The following is a 19,284-nucleotide window of genomic DNA, read 5'->3' on the forward strand; positions in this document are numbered from 1 at the left end:
ACCAGGTATCTTGCAGCAGCAACAACATAGAAGTGTCCGGCAGGTTTCACAAATCCATATGATCAATAAATCGATACCACCACAAACTCCGGATGTAGAGAATACGTCGGCGTTTATCACAAGTCGTTGTACTCCTCGGTCACTTTCACCGATACATCGTCGGTGTCAAACGGTCCCCTCTTCTACAAACTTCTCAAGTTTTGGTTCTCAGAGTCAAAGGATTAGAGCAATGAGACGACGGACTGCAAGACCAAATGTTGTGGATGTCAGTGACAATGTGGTACTAGAGCAGAAGGAGTATCTCCATCTCAGAGGAGTTAAAGGATTCTTTCCACCTGTGAAGTTGAGATGCAAGTCCTCACCAGCAAGTTTGGTAAGTTGTTTAAGCTTTGTCTACACTATTATATATATCAAACTAGTGTGATGTGCCAAAATCGACTGCAGCCAAACAATGCATCAAACACTGAATACATTATAGGGGCACTCTTCCCCGTGCTGAAAAACTGGCACAGCAGCTCTATGATCTGTAAACTATCCAATGATGTTAATTTCTGTAACAAATAAAGAACAAATAATAGAGAATATTAATGAAAATAAAACTAGGTTAATTTGTAAATCATTTATCTTAACGTGTATGTGTTTGTTATTGTCTACATTTTGCTGTTGAGTACTTGATCTTGATAAGAAAGAAGAAGTATGGCTTTTGTTTCTATTATATAACGGCATTGTGAATGGAAAAAGAAAAGTAACAAGAGATAATATTAATAATTAAAATGAGTTACCTTTGGTACAAAACCATCGAGTGGCTGATAGAAGACAAACAAATCAAGCAGCTGGCTTACAATATCTCTATTTGGAAATTTTCCTAGCGGAAAGTTCTGGCACTGAATGAAATATTCGGCCATCCAGTCGAGAAGAGATCTTGTGGCTAAAGGGAATTCTTTTTGATGGAGTGCTCGGCAAATCTCTGGCAAACGTGTCGGAAGATCTGAATACCAAAGAAATACAGGGCCTATAGAAAAAACAAAAAACACAAATATGAATTAGGCCTATAGTGATGATGTTATGCGCGATTTGAACGATTTGCGCAATTTGAAATTGCGCAAAAAATTCCTTGCGCAATTTGAAATTGCGCAAAGAATTCTTACGCAATTTGAAATTGCGCAAGGATTTTCTTGCGCAATATTAAATTGCGCAATCAACTTGCGCAATTTCAAATTGCGCAAGAAAATCCTTGCGCAATTTCAAATTGCGCTGCACAATTTGTAAAATTGTCAAATTGCGCAACAGAATTCTACCAGAATGCGTGCTAACGTCGACGATTGGTTAACAATAATAATTTATTTGAAACTAAAAAGGAAACATAATAAATGCGAAGATAACATGTGTATAATACACAACATAAATGGCATACACAATTAAATAATATTATCACTCATTGTAACTTGAAATAAATCAAAATAAATGTAAAAATAACAAAAAATAATGTAGTAATACACAACATAGTCTACCGCCACCAACGTTTAGACTTGCTATCAAAACATAGCCAGTAGTAGTGCCTGGCTAGAGTAATACCCGCCCGCCGGAGAACACCACCGCTTCGTTTTCCTTTGTCGGGTCTTCGTTGGTATGCTAACAATAACAACATTTTCACTATTAAAATAAGGAAATGCGATATTATCTTTAATTTTTAATCATTCTTAGAAATTACTATAAAAATATGGGTGTGCATGATTTCACAATCTGTCGAAAAACCTTGCGCAATTTGGAGATTACTTGCGCAATTTATTACGTTTCTTGCGCAATTTGAAACAGATGTTTCAATTTAAATTGCGCAAGGAATTCTTTGCGCAATTTTAAATTGCGCAAATCGTTCAAATTGCGCATAACAATGACATAAAAAAGTACATATTTTATTGTTTATGCGCAAGATCAACGATTTTTGCAAATCATCAACACTTACTATTGGTATAGGCTATATAGGTCGACAACATCGTACAGATCACCGTACAGATGGCCAGTGAGGCTTTTAGGCCTGTAGTCAGCCAACCAAGAACCCACCACACACATCACCACAAACAGCACATGCATGCCATTTCCCTTGCTGCTACTTTCTCATAACTAGGCCTAGCCTAGGTAGAGGCCTACTTTATCAGTATTCTAGGTCTGGCTATGTTTTATCTACCTGCGCGCATGAATATGATTAATTAAAATATCAGCATTACTTACTGTTTCCTCCTTGATCCATATATGATGCCATTATTTATTATTTCACATTTAAAACTAGGCCTAGCAAAACACAATCCGCCATTTATCGACAACACTTAGATTAGACGTTGAGGGGGTGTCATCATATATATTTTTTTAGTCGACTCTTCTCTACAGCTCACTATGTCGGTCGGTTGGTCGGTCGGTTGGTCGGTAAGCACTAACGCACTAACTCAAATTGGCGCACGGTACGCGACGGCAGCCATGTAAATGGCATTGTTTACCTATCAGTTACTGACAAGTAGGTGAAAATCAGGTCACAAAAGATCGCTTTTCTTTCACCCTAAACCGCCCGTATAACATATATTTTGAATCAGCGTCCTAAATGGTATATAAAACAATGGTCCGACAAATTTCCGAGCCGGATGACACCCATCTTAATTTCCTCCTCTACTTGTTAAAATTTCATATTTTAATGTTGCAAAGTTTGTCGTTTACATTTAGACCACAGTTATTCCCAACTCACATTCTTTTAGAAACGTTGGCCGGACGCGGGGCCGGAGTTCATGCTAACTGTTCACGTTTGAAACGTTGAAAGAAGACGTTTTTCATTTTTTTAAAATAAATAACGTTAAACGTTACGTTACAAAAACGTCAGATTGTTCTTAACCTTACGGGAGATGTAAACTTTTTGTCCCCGGCCTGTTCTTATTTTTCTACAAACAAAAACACACCAAAAATAGACAGGCTAAGGGGTCAATAAAAATAGGAGTAGAATGAAACACCGTATTGATATGATTTGTTGAATGTTTTATGAGCTCGTTATGTAAATCTATTGGGGACGATCTTTTGACCCTGACATTTCTCACCCTAGCAACGTTGACGGTTCACTAAGTACGACACATATCGTGTAACTAAATCAACATTGATACACCACACAATAGAAGGGATTACAGTTTGAAAGGTGTTTCTGAGTTTACATTGTCTTGCTTTCTACCTATAAAACAACACAAGGTCATCAGCGTATCTCTGTCTTCGTAGTAAAAATTAATATGGAAGTATTGAAGAAAAATTATTAAGGAATGGAATCTTTAAGTCGGACGTTGCCACCATTATCAAGAAATGTATCGACGTCACATAATAGAGAGTTAACTCAAACCGGTATGGTGCGTCGTTCGGTAACGGTTACCATACCAGGTATCTTGCAGCAGCAGCAACATAGAAGTGTCCGGCAGGTTTCACAAATCCATAGGATCAATAAATCGATACCACCACAAACTCCGGATGTAGAGAATACGTCGGCGTTTATCACAAGTCGTTGTACTCCTCGGTCACTTTCACCGATACATCGTCGGTGTCAAACGGTCCCCTCTTCTACAAACTTCTCAAGTTTTGATTCTCAAAGTCAAAGGATTAGAGCAATGAGACGACGGACTACAAGACCAAATGTTGTGGATGTCAGTGACAATGTGGTACTAGAGCAGAAGGAGTATCTCCATCTCAGAGGAGTTAAAGGATTCTTTCCACCTGTGAAGTTGAGATGCAAGTCCTCACCAGCAAGTTTGGTAAGTTGAAGCTCTTCTACCAAACTAGTTTGACAAAAAGTGTGATATATGTTATGATGGTAATGATATTCCGAAATATGGTAGTGATATGCCATCATTATGTCCATATTATAGGCACATCACATTTTTGTTGTCACATAAAATTTAATAGAGTTATTAGACAAAGCCTTAGACAATTTAAATTATGAGAAAATTGGAACTTGTTTGTCAGCCCTCCTCCTGTGTATGTATTATATATTTTGTCCTTTTATTTGTATTTTGGAGATATCAAAGCTCATGCATACAGTTAAGGATTCCTCTTTATATTCTAGAAAGAATATGTTAATTGAGTCCAACATCGTATTTTGGAGGAAATAAATTATTATTTTTAGTAATATTTTAAAAATATTTTCTACTGAATCGTCACATAATCAATTCTTGTAATTTGTAACTGTTACGTAGGCCTATTAGGAAATAAAACATCGTTCATTACGATAATAAAAATATTATTGTCTATTCTTTACTAGACATTCATCTGAATAAATAATAAAGGATGAAGTTCACCTTGAATAGATATGTTTAAATTGGTACCGTAGGCGTCGCGAATGTAAAGTACACACTGCAGTGTAAATTTGCACAATGATTATTACATTACAAGTACACTTGTAAACTATCGTTTATCAGTTGTAGTCTGTGTCCGTAAGTTTTTAAAATGAAACGTAGGCCGATATGAAGAAAAACATATTTTTCACATATTTATTTATTTCAGGGCACCACATTACCCGCGTCAATACCCAAAGATGCGTCTCCTTCAACACCAGCAACTCAAGACACCATGTGTCCGCAGTGTCGCGAGCCCCTCACCTACCACCACCACCACCACCACCACCACCACCCAGGGGGTGATCGATGCAGGTACAGTACTGACTCAGCTCCTGATAGGAACATACCAGCAGCGGATTCCTCAGCTGGTGGACTGACATCAAGACAGTATAATGAACAAAGTAAGCTTAGTTACACTACAGAAATGAATTATTCAATTTCATCAACGAAATATTCGTTTTGAATTAAATTGCAGATAGAGCTTCGTTCACACTGTGCCCGGATTCCGGGTCCGGTGGCCAGTGAAAAATCGTGGGAAACGGGCTCAGTGTGAACGTATCTTAATCCCGGTCAAAGTTACACGATGTCCTTGTGTGTCTGAAAAAAAATTCTTTAAATTAAACGGCAGTGTTCCCGAAGGAAAACATTTTTTTGGCAAAGATCTTTCTAAAATGTTTTGTAAATGTAAAATATTTGATTATAAAAATTGTTTATTTTTTAGAAACTGTTCAGCAGGAACATGAAGATTTTTCAGTGACAGTTACAAACCAACTTCGTCAGCGTGATGTTCCTTGGGTGAAAGCTTTTAAGGTGAAACGGAGTCGTCAGACAAAGATGAATGAATTATTGCGCTCTCCAAGCACCCATGATATGTACCATAAATGGCGTCTGGCACCAAGCAACGATCCAACATCATCCATGGGTATGGACGGATAGACCGCTTTCGGGTAGTTTTACTTGTGTCAGACGAAATGTCAAACGCCTACGTAAACATCGTCATAATTTCAATATTATTCCTTCAGTATAAACCGTCGATTAGTGTACTTTAAAAATAATTAATTCATATTACAGTAAAAATTTAAATGTCGATGCAAATGTACAATGATTAAATATTTGTTTTAAATGTTTTTTTGTAAAGTAAATTAATAATATTGTAAGTTACACAAGAATGAAAGTAACAAAACCTCAAACACCTTAGTACCTTCGGGTTTCTATTTAGTTTATTTCACGTGCAATATGTACTATTTACATAATTTACATAATAAATCACAAGTAAATATTTGAATGTTATATTGTAATTATTATTGATACACGGGCCTTACTTATAGTTACAGTATGATACAAAATGTACAATGAAAAGAGACATACAATATAGACAATTGTTCCACTCATCCACGCATTTGTAAGCCACGCCCTTTTTACGTGAATGACGTAAAAATGAGCGGGGGCTTCGCGGTAATGTCTCTAAAGGCCAATTTACACAGACCATGGAACTATACTAGTTCCAAGCGCAGACGAGCGGTAACGGTAAGCGAAAATACAATCTGTTATTTTTTACGACGATTTTCACAAAACGGCTGAGCGGAATCCGGTGCAGGATAGATACAGATTATACGTGGGACAAGTTACGCGGTTTTCCGCTTACCGTTACCGCTCGTCTGTGTAAATTGGCCTGAATGCAGTGAAGTATTACTTAGCATATCTGAAATGATTTCATATATACAAATTACAATATGATGTGACTGAGCTTAAAAAAAAAGAGTAAACATATGAATACGAAACATACAATGATAAAATACAAACATAAATTAGTATAAAAAAAATGTTGGTATATAACTTGAATTCGTTTACCCTAGTTTATAATTGTTCGTACATATAAAGCAAACACTGACAAAATAAGCCAAATAATCTATAAAAAAAAATATTCGTGCTGCAGTAACCCTTTACCATGATCATTCTACAACTGAACCGTACCAACACAGTCATTATAATTAAACACATATAAGGCAATTGTATGATGAAAAAATATGTAACTTTATAAATTGATTTGTACAATTATATAATAGTAAACCGCATGCTTATTATATTGTGGATACACATATAGATTGAGAAAAATATAACATTGATGTTTCAAGGTGATCACACAAATTTCAATTCATTTTTATTTTGTAATACAGTATTAAAAGAAATGCTAGAAAAAAAAGCCAAATTGTATAACTATTTGTTTAAAATTAATATAGTATATTATTGCAATTAATAAATTCATAAAAAAAATAATAGAAAAAAAAAAAATAGTAGTTGATATTAGTAACAGCTATCGTTTGAGTTGCGTTGAATTGGTGCCAGGCCAGTGTGGGTCTAGTTCAACAAATAATTAAATCACAGCTAAAAAAATGAATTTAATTCGAAATTAATTGACATAACCGCTGTGGACACTTGATTCAGATACCCCTTTTGTTAGCTTGTTTGAAGGATGGTATTCGCGACAAAACACTCCATATCTGGCTCAACTTCAGCACCAGACATAACATCGACATCCTTGATAAGTTGTTTTAAGCTTACTTGTAATGTTGATGAAACTGTAAAAACTGGCCACTACTCTCTCTTTTTTTCTGCCAAAATAAATCCCACAGCTACTTTTATTCTGGGCTAGATACCTCTCCTGTGGGTTGGACTATAAGCTAGTGACAAACACACCTACAGCTATTTCAAGTTCATAGATATTTAACGAATAAAGTTTTTTTTTGACATTCAACTTCTGAAATCATGCATATGGTTATTGTTCATAGTGGATACTTTTATTGAGTGTAGAGAAGAAGCCCATATCTTCAGAAATTATAACACACTGAAGAAAGCGAATAATTTACGATGCTTTGGTAGTTTTAAACGCAGCAGGTCGCTACTGTAAAAAGATGTTTACTCCAGATACGTTGCTAATTAACACCTATATCCTACAGCACACTGCTATAGTACTGTACAGTCAGGTGTTTTTTACTTGACTGCAAGTACCTGTAATCAAAATCTAATTTCTTCCACCTGGTCTGATATTGGGGAAACTCCTATATCTTAGCGTTATTGTTGGTTTGGTTATTACTGGCTACAACTAAACACCTAGATACACACCGTTGTTGAAGCTGAGAAAAGAAATCAGGAACCTAATTCTACTTTGTTGTGTGGGGACAGGACGATAGCTGACCACAGGTCTTGCTTGTGTGGTTTTGGCCTAGTAACAGCATTATTATTTGAGTATTACCTTCTATACGTACCAATGTCTCCAAACCCTCTCTGGTTGCGATGTTGTTGGCTTAGCTAATATGTAGTGACTTTTAACATCCCTTTCTGTGCTTATTCTCTATTTTCTAATACCATGTTTTGTCTTACATATTTTGCTCCTCTGGTTATTAATCATGTACTGTCTCGGTTTGATGTGCTATCGATTAAGGTTGTTGATCTTGCATGGTTTTGGCTTTCCTAACACCTCAACCGTCTCGGTTTGATGCGCTATTGTTTGGTTGTTGATCTTGCATGGTTTTGGCTTTCCTAACACCTCAACGCCTCGGTTTGATGCGCTATTGTTTGGTTGTTGATCTTGCATGGTTTTGGCTTTCCTAACACCTCAATCGTCTCGGTTTGATGAGCTATTGTTTGGTTGTTGATCTTGCATGGTTTTGGCTTTCCTAACACCTCAATCGTCTCGGTTTGATGAGCTATTGTTTGGTTGTTGATCTTGCATGGTTTTGGTTTTCTTGAAACCTCAATCATCTCAGGTTTAAAATTGGTCTGGTTGACTTAACATCTTGATCCCTTCATTTATTTTATGCTGTCTGTCTTATTCATGGTTCTGCTTGCCTCAAGAGACCCAGCATTCACTTGACCAATTTTTTATGTTTTAAGATGTTGGTTTTGCATGGTTTAAAAGTTCTCGATTGCTAGGCGATACCAATTTGTAACAAATGTTTAATTGTGAAATAAATTTTACCATCACACAGTTTTTCAATAAAGGTGCAACTTTCACACAATTAATCCAGAAAATTAAAAACATCAAATCTGAAGTCCATATTCTAGTGCTTGCTGGAAATGCATCTTGTTGCAGCATTAATTTCGGCCATAGGATGATACACGTCTTCTTACAAAGGCAACACTTCTAACAAACTTTTGAATTTTTCTTTTCAACTACTAACCATTCTATTAAATTTGCAGCTCGCTTTACTTTTCAAAATCTTGGAACTTCCAGATTCCCGTAATAAAACTATAAATCTTCAAACCCGACGACTAATTTGAATTTTCCCAAACAACATTATTAGTTGCTTTGATAAAACCGGCAGCAGGGGGCAGCAGTTTTGAGATGAATTGTATAATACTCATCATTTACTTAGTTGGGACTGGGGCTGCTTGTAAAACAGACATACTCTGTTTACAGTCTATAGAACTCTGGTCTGGGGTCATGGTGACACTCAACTCGGTGAGAAACGCAACACATGCTGCCGTATCCTCAAACGCCAATTCTTTCTCAACAAACGACACAGGTAGGTGTGGACGATAACTACCAATTTTCAAATTTAACAAAAAGAGAAAAAAAGAAAATATGTTAATTTTGGAAATAATAGCAATTATTATTTTAAACTATTCCTAACATGATAAAGAAAATATTATTTATACCTACCAGAACTTACCTTAATTATGCTGAAAAATGAAATTAGAAAAGCAAAAAGGCACAAACTTTGAATAGTTTTACTACAGTTGCTGCAGTAAATCCATCTACAGAAATTCTACTGCATACATTACATTGGTTGAATGTATATCACAGTAGTTTTTGCAGTAACAACTAATGATAGATAAATTTAAACTGCTTCAAATTCAAAATAATCAAGTATACAAACCATCATTTAACGTCAAGTTTTAAATTCTCATAAATTACATAATACTTACCCATTAATTATCTAAATAATAAGTTGGTACTTAATGTACAGTATTATTTTTTTATCAACTCTAGTTTCTAGTCAAATTAGTTTATTTTAATAATTTAAAATAGTTTAACAGACTTATGTGTAGTTATTTAAAGCTAAAATACTCACTTGTATTTAAAACTGAAAAAAACATTAGTTTGTTAGTAAATGGTTATTAACCAACGATGATGATCATCACTTATTTTAATGCACTACTGCTGATGTCATTATTTTATTGGTTTTTCCCAAAAATACAAATATATTGAAATGAAAGTCATAATAGTTTTCTGAAACTCCATTAAAGGTTATTTTGTTAGTGACTTTTGTCCATAGCATTGACTTCCTGCTTATATCCCATGTTTTTTTTTCAAATTTCATCCACATCCAACAGAAAGTAAACTGCCAATTACAGGATGGATAATCTATATCATGTTTATAAACCAAGCTTCATTTGAGGCATAGGCAGTAGAAACTGTCGCGAGTTACAACCCTGACACTATGTCAGGATTGAACCCCGACACTATGTCAGGATTGAACACCAGACCTGGGATCTGAAGGCAAGCATGTTAACAACCAAGCTACAGCTCCATACTACATCCTCAATTTACATGCCTTCTTAATTTTACGGTTTATCACAAATAGCTTGATTTCGTGAGGAACGTCATTGCACAGTGCATAATGGGAAGGGTTTAGGAGCAAACATCACGACGCGCATACCAACAACAAATCAGGTACATACGTGTTGTGATGTTTACTCGCAAACCCTTTCCATTATGTGTCGCGCACGTTATTTGCGATAAACCTTATTATCAAACAAAACATCAAATTACTTATTTCTTTCAATATGTAAATATTTCCCATTGTTTTACACTATTCCACTCTAATGCAATATGATATATTTTAATTACGTAAATATATGTATAAAAAAAGATAGTACATACGATTTTATTATTGATTGAACTGCCACCTTGCGTTCCCTGTCAATAAAGAGATCCATCATATATGGGGTCATTCTAGGTGCTTGTTTGTATAAAAGAAATAGTCTATGATAATTACAATATGACCACGCCCTGTTTACAGCCAAGGCATGTTTAATAATTTCATCCGCTTTCTGTGCTTTTGTTAATGAACCTAAAAGATTTGCCATTTCTGGTAGAACAACTAAGGAAAAATAACCTAGAACAACAAAATTAAAAGCATTGGAAATTACAGCAGCAGCAAAGACAGGAAATACAGCAAATTCAATAATAATATTAGTAAGCCAAAATAACAATAGTAGAACAATATAATTAGAACAGTACAGCTAAAAGAAAAACATAATAAAAAAAATAATAGTTTCAAAAACATAAGTATCAAAAGCATACAAACAACACAAAAAACATACCACAGACGCAACATAATCAAGCCAATAACATTAGCAACCAAGATTGTTGGAAGTACAACTATAAAAAGGATACCAAGTGTGTTCTTGGTGACTATTTGATAGAGTATCCTATATGCAGTAAACTCTGTAGTATTGGGTCCTGGATGGTCTAAATACAGCGCCTTCAACTGCGTCTGACATTGATTGAACTCCTCACGATCTCCCTACAAGAAATATACAAAGAATGTTGGGATCATATAGGGAAATATCCCCGACACCTATGGGCCTGATTCTGTATGTTAGAAGCAAAATGAAAAATCTTACCTTTTCTAAAGCTATCCTTGCATGAGTCTCATAAACTTCAACGGCGAATTTATTCCTAACACACTGAATCTAAAAAAAAACCAAAAAAATTCTTGTTAATACATACATCACCTAGAGCCCGTTCGAACTTTAAATTTTTTATCGTCCGAACGATCACTGATTTAGCTCTCAAGGGTATTTAATTCCACAGTTACACATGTAACTGATTTTACGTGTGAACACAGCCTTAATCTAGGCATGAGGTGTACTGTAAACTGTCAATAAAAACATTGTTACAACTCACTGTAAGATCTTGCCTAATTGATTTTAGTTGTTCACACACAAAGTTGTAGTCGGCATTCTTCTGCCATCTCTGTTTTACCATCTGTAAAGACTTTTGTAGAACTGCTACTGGCCTTACTGTTGATGGGTGTGGTGCCTGAAAGAAATTTACACATGATTGGAATATACTTAGCGATACAGTATAAGTTAACATAACAATGTCATAGGTCAGGCTTTGTTATCTACCTGGGTAATTTAGTTTCATGGGGACAGTTATCCCTCAATTTAGAAGGTAGAAACCAACGTCAACAAGTAAAAAATATGCCTGAAAGTGCCCTAATACATCTTATTAAAATAATTAAAACTGAGGTATGTGCTGCCTAACTGGCTTATACAATTGCAGCAATTTAAAATAATTGTAATAAAGTAAACACATTGAAAATGGGAAGGCATCAAAGATAGTGTTTGTTGAAAAGTACTTACTGATGTTAGACGTAAATACTGCTTAGTCAAACTTTGGCTTGTTCCTAGAATTGGCTTGTCATTCAATTCAATTCCATCATCAAATTTCTGAAATAAACAGAATAGATATTTTAAATAATTATTTTTCTAATACACACCTATAATAAGAAGAATCTAAAGCTCTATCTACACTATCAAAATTTATGTGACAAAAAAAAAATGTGATGTGCCCATATATGGATAGGATGATGTCATATTATTATTATTTGGGCACATCACACTTTTTTTTGTCAAACAAGTTTGATAGTGTGGACAGATCTTTATGTGTGAAATAGAAGAATGGTAAAGACTCAAAAGAACTAATTCCCTGTTTTGTCTTTACATAAGATGCTTTCTATCATTCTCTTATAAATTCTATACTTAAGGAGATATGTTAATTTCATGTTTTTCATGATGATAAACAATGCTTCAGTTTCTACTTACAAGGTATGTGTTGATATCAAGGGTAAGTGTTTGTTTCCTTTGTTTCCGTGGCCCCTTTCCCATCATATCACAGAAGCGCGCTGCACGCTTCTGCATCCGTTTCGTTTTCTCTACATCATCTTGATATTCTATTAGGCCGACGGATGACCTTTAAAAAGAAATGATCAAATATTATCTAGCATTTTGTTTAAGACAACTTGAATACGTAACATTTTAGTAATAATAATAAACAATGTTAGTAATAACCTTAATAAAAGAATATTAGAGTTGCTTTTGTTTAATGAGTTAATTGTAAATGAAATGAAAATTATTATAATATACTTACTGAAGTTGTCCTTTCTTGTTCTTCTGTCCTTTCTTTCCTGGTGTATACTGTCCTTGATTCTTACCTCCCCTTCCTCTACCTTTCCCACGCCCCCTACCTTGTCCCTTCCCCCATGAATTACTTACTGGAATAAAACCTGAATCAGAATTGGAAGATGTACTGAAAAAAAACCCACCACAAATCAACTGTGTTTATAAATTAAAAAGCAATACAAAAATTAGAATCTATTTTAGATTTTTTATTTATTTACAAAGGATAAAGATTACATACCTTCCACTGCGTCTTCTGCGACTTTTCCTTACAAACGGTGAACGACTGCGCGACCTTGATCGTGACCTACTATCCCAAGATCTTGAGCGTGACCTGGATCTTGACCTACTAGGTCGACGGAACCCATAACTGTATGGTCTACGCTCTGTTCGTGCTAATCCTGGAGATTTCTGAAAAGAACCGCGGTTTTGATTTGTTTGTTTACGTGTTGGTGTGGAGGATGTTTGTTGTTGTCTCTGCGCAGCAGACGGTGCTTCTGAATCCCAACGTGAAGACCGAAGTTGATTTATTTTCGCTTTCTCTCTAAAATAACACAATATAAAAGAAAAGTATTCCATCACACATTTTTAGCTTACTTTTGTGAAAATTTATCACCTATCAGATGTGCATATTATATTAATATCATATTAAACATGAGAGTGTAAAATCTTGTAATTAGGGCAAGTCAGTTAGAAGCTTTAAGAGAATACAACAATGTATAATGTGCCATCAACATACAAAGGCAGTGGTTCTCTATCCCAGTTTTTGCTCCAGGCCGAGTTATCTTTAAATGCTGACGTTAAGATTTGTTTTAACGTTGATTCTACGATGTCCTTATCGCCCTCAGACTCACATGACGCAAATGCTCGTTGTACATAATTTCTATAAAAAATGTTCATTCATGTTAATATTCCTGGTTAAATACAATATTCATAGTATTTTTTTGGGATTATTAGGCTTAGTAAAATAGAAAATCTATTTTTAACTTACTTTAAACTTTCTGGCCATTCACCTGGTGATCTAAAAGCAGAAAAAGAAAAACATTACTTAAAAAATCTTTTCATCTGGTTTTATATATCTGTATACAATTCTTTACGTTAAACCATAACATCCAGACATTGCCAGATGAAGACTTATCGCTTAATGTAAAGCATTATATTGTATACAAAACATTACTATTTGAAATGTTAATTGTGTCATGGATTCTTTGTTTGGGGGAATGATAGGTGCTAAAGTTTATTATTGCATAATTATGGATAATCTTTTGAAGTGAGTAAATGAAAAAATAAATATAAGATAAGACTTACACGGCCGCTGTTGGTTTGTTTGGTTTTTTTATCGCATGATTAATAACATTTTGTTTGTCTAAGGGTGTCTTGTTCAGCATTTTATTCTTCAAATTTGAACCTGCATTGTGCATTGCATGCTGCTGCTGTTGGTTGAATTCATCCATGTGCGACGTGTCGTCATCTTTCCCATCGAGTTCGATTGCGCCTTGATTAAAACCGACAAAATTTGGCTGCCGTCGTCTTTGGGACGGAAAGTTGAACCTAATATTACCTGAACCCGGTGCTTCTGAATAGAATAATAGAATCATTAAGAATATAAATAACACCAATTATGCTATGTGTAACTATGGTTGAATATTGTATGTAAGCAAGAAGATAAATAGTATGTAAAGTGAGAGTAATTGTAAGCTTCTTGCAAAGAACATGTTCAATAACATTTTCACTAAAGATATTTCTATTTTAAGTTGAACAATGAAAAGAGTACAATGTAACTAAGATGGTATACTTACGCTTTTTATTCATCCACGATGCTGGTTGTTTTGGTTGTGAAGTTGCTTGATTACCCCCCTTAGTACCCCCGCTATTTTGGTTAAATCCACCTTTATTGTTGTACTTCATTTGCATGTTGTTAAAATTATTTCTATTCCCCTGTTTAAACCCACTTTCTCCCTGTTGTTGATGTTCCTGGTTGTTGCCCTCGTTGAATCCGCCAGGCCCCAATTTTGCGTTATTTTGTTGGTGTTGCATATGACCTTGTTGAAAGTTTCCTCCTTCGAATGATGTGTATTGTGGTACATAGCCTGGGTACATCTACAATAAAAATGTATGGATTTATTAAGCTATGTATTGACTGACATGGCAATATTGTTAACATTAAACATGATACAATTGTAAAGAGTTTTTTGACACTTTACAATGTCTATACATATTGAGGGATCTTTCTTAAGGTGGGAATGTTAGGATGTTGGTGCAAACATACTGTGTAGTAGTACTGTGCGGTTTGTTGATGGTTAGTACTGTGCGGTTTGTTGATTGTTAGTACTGTGCGGTTTGTTGATGGTTAGTACTGTGCGGTTTGTTGATGGTTAGTACTGTGCGGTTTGTTGATGGTTAGTACTGTGCGGTTTGTTGATGGTTAGTACTGTGCGGTTTGTTGATGGTTAGTACTGTGCAGTTTGTTGATGGTTAGTACTGTGCGGTTTGTTGATGGTTAGTACTGTGCGGTTTGTTGATGGTTAGTACTGTGCGGTTTGTTGATGGTTAGTACTGTGCGGTTTGTTGATGGTTAGTACTGTGCGGTTTGTTGATGGTTAGTACTGTGCGGTTTGTTGATGGTTAGTACTGTGCGGTTTGTTGATGGTTACTACAGTACTGTAATAACTACAGTACAACCCCTATATCCCGTCTCCACTTTCAGGACTCAACAAAGTACCTTCTTAATAGATGTATCAGAGTTAGACCTAGATTGTCCCTTGTCTATTTCAATAAGTTTCCCAAAAAAAGGAGTTCTACTGTATTAAAAATAGTGTCTTATGTACGTATATAATAGATCACTAACCTGCCGAGGAGATTGTGGCGGATACTGGTTGCCACCTGGCATCATGTTTCCTCCATATGGATTCATTCCATAGTTGAATCCATATGGATTTTGAAACATTCCACCTGGATGTTGTCCCATGGGATTGTAATAATTCCCTGAAAATGAATAAGAAAAACAATTTACAGTTATTGTACTGTTGAATAATAGTTATGTAAAATGCATGTTTGTTTTGAAGAAAGGAAGTAAATCCAACACATACCTGCATTAAAAGAATTTCCCATATTGTGTGCTTGGCCTGGATGCATTCCTCGAAACATCTGTTGTTGCATAGGGTCCGCATGCGATGACTGCTGCTGCATACTCTGTTTAGGCGTGGTAGCCTTCTTAGTAGGGCTAATCTTAGTGCTCTCCCCTGTAGCACCCGGCATCTTCTCAAGTGCTTTTCTAGCTATTTCCCAGCTGGGATTAATATTTTGTTCACCACCACTATTTGTGTTTCCATCGTTGTTGTTACTCCCCCCATATTGCTGTGACCTGCATAAATATAAACACATGATTTTAGTGATTAAAAGTTGTTTCTATGATATGATTAATATAATTAACCGTGCTGTGCAGATAGAAAACAAGGAATTACTGTATATATTATATGAAAAGTTCATCATTTACAATTAGAAAAAAACGTGCCAATATCAACACCAGACACAACAAAAAATATCAGAATTTGGTTAATTAAGATACAACTGTCAAGCAAGGTCGACTCTGCAAAAACTAGACACACAATCAATCATATTAATATTCATTATACATTTTCAATCAAATATTATTAATATTAATTAACTTCCCTATTTATTCATCTATACATTGGATAATACGGATCAGGTGCCGTTTTCGGCCACCTCGACTTGTATGGACTATACCATTATAAAAAGATGGGAAAATAGGGGTGTCCTATTTATTAATTGAGTGTGCTAATGTGTTAAAATACTGCTGCTTTTGTTCTTTTGTTTAGTGCATTATGTTTCAGCAACAAGGGAAAACAACTACGCCCTGCTTGCTGTAGAATTAATTTCAGTTTTCAAGTTAATACAGTATATTATGGCTCTTTATTTCTATATAATTTGTAGGTATCCTTTTCTAAAATGGATATTAGGTGGACTCCCTAAGGTGGATATTGAATAATGTTTACGGATTTATAGATACAGAAAGTATATAAAGAAATTAGTTTTTATTCCAGTTACAAATAAAAAATATAATTTATCTAACGATAAGACAGTAGTACATATTTAACAAAGATGACAGTAGTACATTTAATAAGATCTATCACATACTGATTATTAGGTAATCAGTAAAACAAATAAACATTATAATTTTGTCAATGAATCTGTACCATTTTGTTCCCAGAAAACAGAGCGTTTGAAATTGCGTGTTTTTAGGTTTGGTTTTTCTAAAACGTTTTAAACACGTTTTTAAACATCTTCTGTTTAGAAATACATGTTCTAATTGAACGACTTTTGCATCAAAACGTTATAATAACGAATGCAAAACGGAGCTGACAATGTCGCCATGAAGAGAATGATTGGTGTCTAGAATGGAATACATGGGCAAGCCGTTTGCTGTATAAACGAGTCAAGCATTTGCATAGACAAACCAATTACTTTCCCCGCTCTACCCAGCACCTTCTCAATTCGGTCTTTATCCCCCTTACAATCCCTTACTGATATTCCCAGCCCAACATACAATCCCCAAATAGAACATCACTGATTAGTAAAACATAAACATTCTATAATACAAATATCCTGCTTTACCCCAAAGAACCGAGTTTCCTCAAGCAGTACAGCCTTGTATTTAACTCCTTAACTATGATCAACATGTCCACCCATTTAAGCTTTAGTCAAAAACACTCCCAGATACTTATCAATCTCTACTTCCTTTCCTTTAATTAATGTATACTGTCAGACCAATTTTGTTTTCGAAAATCAATCCTTATTTCTTTCGTTTTATTTATGTTTAGTTCAAGAAAATTGTTGCCATAATCGTTTCATTTATTTACATTTAACATTAAATGTATCAGGTAATCAGTAAAACAAATAAACATATAATTATGTCAATGAATCTGTTACCAGTTTGTTTCTGCATGGAGGAATTTCTCCATGGTTTCTGTATCTACAGTTCGTTTTACATTTAGCATTAAATGTAGATGTATCAGGTGATCAGTATTAAAACAAACAAAAAACATATAATTATATGTCAATGAATCTTCAATTATACTCGTCTACCGATTCCATGTTCTTGGGTTCAAATCCATGTTGTTGGGATTTATCCCTTGCAAATAAAAAATATGATTTATCTACCGATAGGATTGGGCCGATTAGAATACATTTGCCAACATTCTTTTACATACTTCACAACATTATAGAGTGTTGGTAATTTATCCGATTGTAATGTAGTATTTAGGATATTTTAATATCGATTGTACTGTAGTATTTAAGATTTTTTAATTCCGATTGTGATATTTAGTTTAGTTGTTTTGTACAGTAGTTTAACATGTAATTCCGATTGTATTGTAGTATTTAGGATCGATGTTTTAATTCCGATTGTACTGTAGTCGTTTTTAATATGTTTTGATTCCGATTGTACTGTTAGTATTTAAGATTTTCTAATTTCGAATCCTATTGTACTAAAATTTAATGTGTTTAAATCCAGATAGGCATAACATAGTATTTAATATGTTTTAATTTTGATTATACTGTAGTGTTTCGTTTAGTTTTTATATATAGTAAGTAAGATACCTACTTATATAGTTAATATTGTTACAAAATTCTGGCATTCCGTAACACAGTACCTAATAATAACATGCCTTATAAAAAGTACATGCTTGCTAGTTTTTGATGTTCTGTATTGTAGGTTACATAACAGAACAATTGTATTGTCTTCCCATTCAATAGACACCCTTCTCTACATAAAACATAATACACCACACCCCTATCATAATAATGGTATAGTCCATACAAGTCGAGGTGGCCGAAAACGGCACCTGATCCGGATAATACTTATTAGCGTACGTCATTTTATTTAAATTCACCCTAAAATGTCCTTACATAGCCTAGCGAGGCCTAATAGGTAGTAAATAATCAAGCACTGCCACCGTACCCGGCGAGGGAACTCACCATTGACCTGCTTGGGCAATTTGATTTGTCCCGTTGGTCTGGTTCATCCACGATAAGCCTGCCATTTCAACCCTAAATATAAAGAAGAATTCACAAAAATATAGACACTAATTTAGGCATAGGGCCTAATAGATAGGTAAAGAACACTTTATATATCCTAAAACTTCCAAATATGAATTGATAATGTATCAAATACTTCGATGACTTCTGCCTAATTTTGAATACAAAAGCCAAACTACGTAGCGCGAGAGGCAGTTCTCTTTGACGTCATCTTGCATGTTTCGCAAAGCTCATAAAACACGGATTGTGATTGGCTATCTTGAATTTCTATAGGCCCACCACATTTCATGGACCTTAATAAGTTCATGCTTTACTGATTAATAAATAAATCAACATTTTAATTATTTCTGTTTTATTAGCTTCGTACGATTAACTCCGGATCTGACAACTATCATATAGAAAGTAATTTTTTATGATTCTACAAATAAAAAAAATAAACTATCATCATGTTCATGTCTTCTATATCAGATTTAATATAAATTACTCCATGATTTAATTAAATTTGTTTTGTACTTTATTACTATTATTATTCAAATAATAATAATATTCAAATAGATGTATCATAATATTTCACTGAAATGATCATCGTTAAATTGGTTTAAATAATTTTTTTTTAAAATGCGAGAATAAGAATCTGCCTTTTTCTGAAAAAAGTTTTTGATTTTAGCATTCAATTGCA

General features: G+C 34.6%; 3 protein-coding genes across 6 annotated transcripts; 1 reads left to right on the forward strand and 2 right to left on the reverse strand.

Moving 5' to 3' along the window:
- Nucleotides 1–410: 410 nt before the first annotated feature.
- Nucleotides 411–2,322, reverse strand: LOC144839757 (integrator complex subunit 15-like). 3 transcript variants are annotated; one of them, XM_078695231.1, is made up of 4 exons: nucleotides 2,230–2,319; nucleotides 1,522–1,653; nucleotides 783–1,012; nucleotides 411–551 (listed from the first exon to the last, which is right to left on the reverse strand). In XM_078695231.1, exons 1-4 carry the CDS (start codon nucleotides 2,258–2,260, stop codon nucleotides 411–413), a joined length of 534 nt encoding a protein of 177 aa, XP_078551357.1. In that variant the 5' UTR covers nucleotides 2,261–2,319. The 3 variants fall into 3 exon arrangements, with proteins under 3 accessions (XP_078551357.1, XP_078551358.1, XP_078551359.1); XM_078695232.1 differs by having other exon boundaries at nucleotides 1,522–1,632; nucleotides 2,230–2,284; XM_078695233.1 differs by lacking the exon at nucleotides 1,522–1,653 and having other exon boundaries at nucleotides 2,230–2,322.
- On the forward strand, nucleotides 1,594–5,589 carry LOC144839752 (uncharacterized). The gene is made up of 4 exons (XM_078695225.1): nucleotides 1,594–1,627; nucleotides 3,250–3,773; nucleotides 4,522–4,756; nucleotides 5,077–5,589. The coding sequence occupies exons 2-4, from the start codon at nucleotides 3,291–3,293 to the stop codon at nucleotides 5,289–5,291; spliced, it is 933 nt and encodes a 310-aa protein (XP_078551351.1). The 5' UTR covers nucleotides 1,594–1,627; nucleotides 3,250–3,290; the 3' UTR covers nucleotides 5,292–5,589.
- LOC144839743 (leukocyte receptor cluster member 8 homolog) lies at nucleotides 5,554–18,794 on the reverse strand. Of its 2 annotated transcripts, XR_013611781.1 has the most exons (17): nucleotides 18,546–18,794; nucleotides 15,638–15,912; nucleotides 15,397–15,533; nucleotides 14,348–14,648; nucleotides 13,857–14,124; nucleotides 13,540–13,569; nucleotides 13,288–13,431; nucleotides 12,790–13,092; nucleotides 12,520–12,678; nucleotides 12,195–12,342; nucleotides 11,733–11,819; nucleotides 11,272–11,406; nucleotides 10,989–11,057; nucleotides 10,759–10,888; nucleotides 10,243–10,450; nucleotides 7,971–8,898; nucleotides 5,554–7,826 (listed from the first exon to the last, which is right to left on the reverse strand). XR_013611781.1 is itself a non-coding variant. In XM_078695214.1 (16 exons), the coding sequence occupies exons 1-16, from the start codon at nucleotides 18,608–18,610 to the stop codon at nucleotides 8,724–8,726; spliced, it is 2,634 nt and encodes an 877-aa protein (XP_078551340.1). In that variant the 5' UTR covers nucleotides 18,611–18,794; the 3' UTR covers nucleotides 5,554–8,723. The 2 variants fall into 2 exon arrangements, 1 of the variants encoding a protein (XP_078551340.1); XM_078695214.1 differs by having other exon boundaries at nucleotides 5,554–8,898.
- Nucleotides 18,795–19,284: the final 490 nt, after the last annotated feature.

The sequence above is a fragment of the Antedon bifida genome, chromosome 4 (assembly GCF_963402885.1).
Source record: "Antedon bifida chromosome 4, ecAntBifi1.1, whole genome shotgun sequence".
Classification (NCBI taxonomy): Eukaryota; Metazoa; Echinodermata; class Crinoidea; order Comatulida; family Antedonidae; genus Antedon; species Antedon bifida.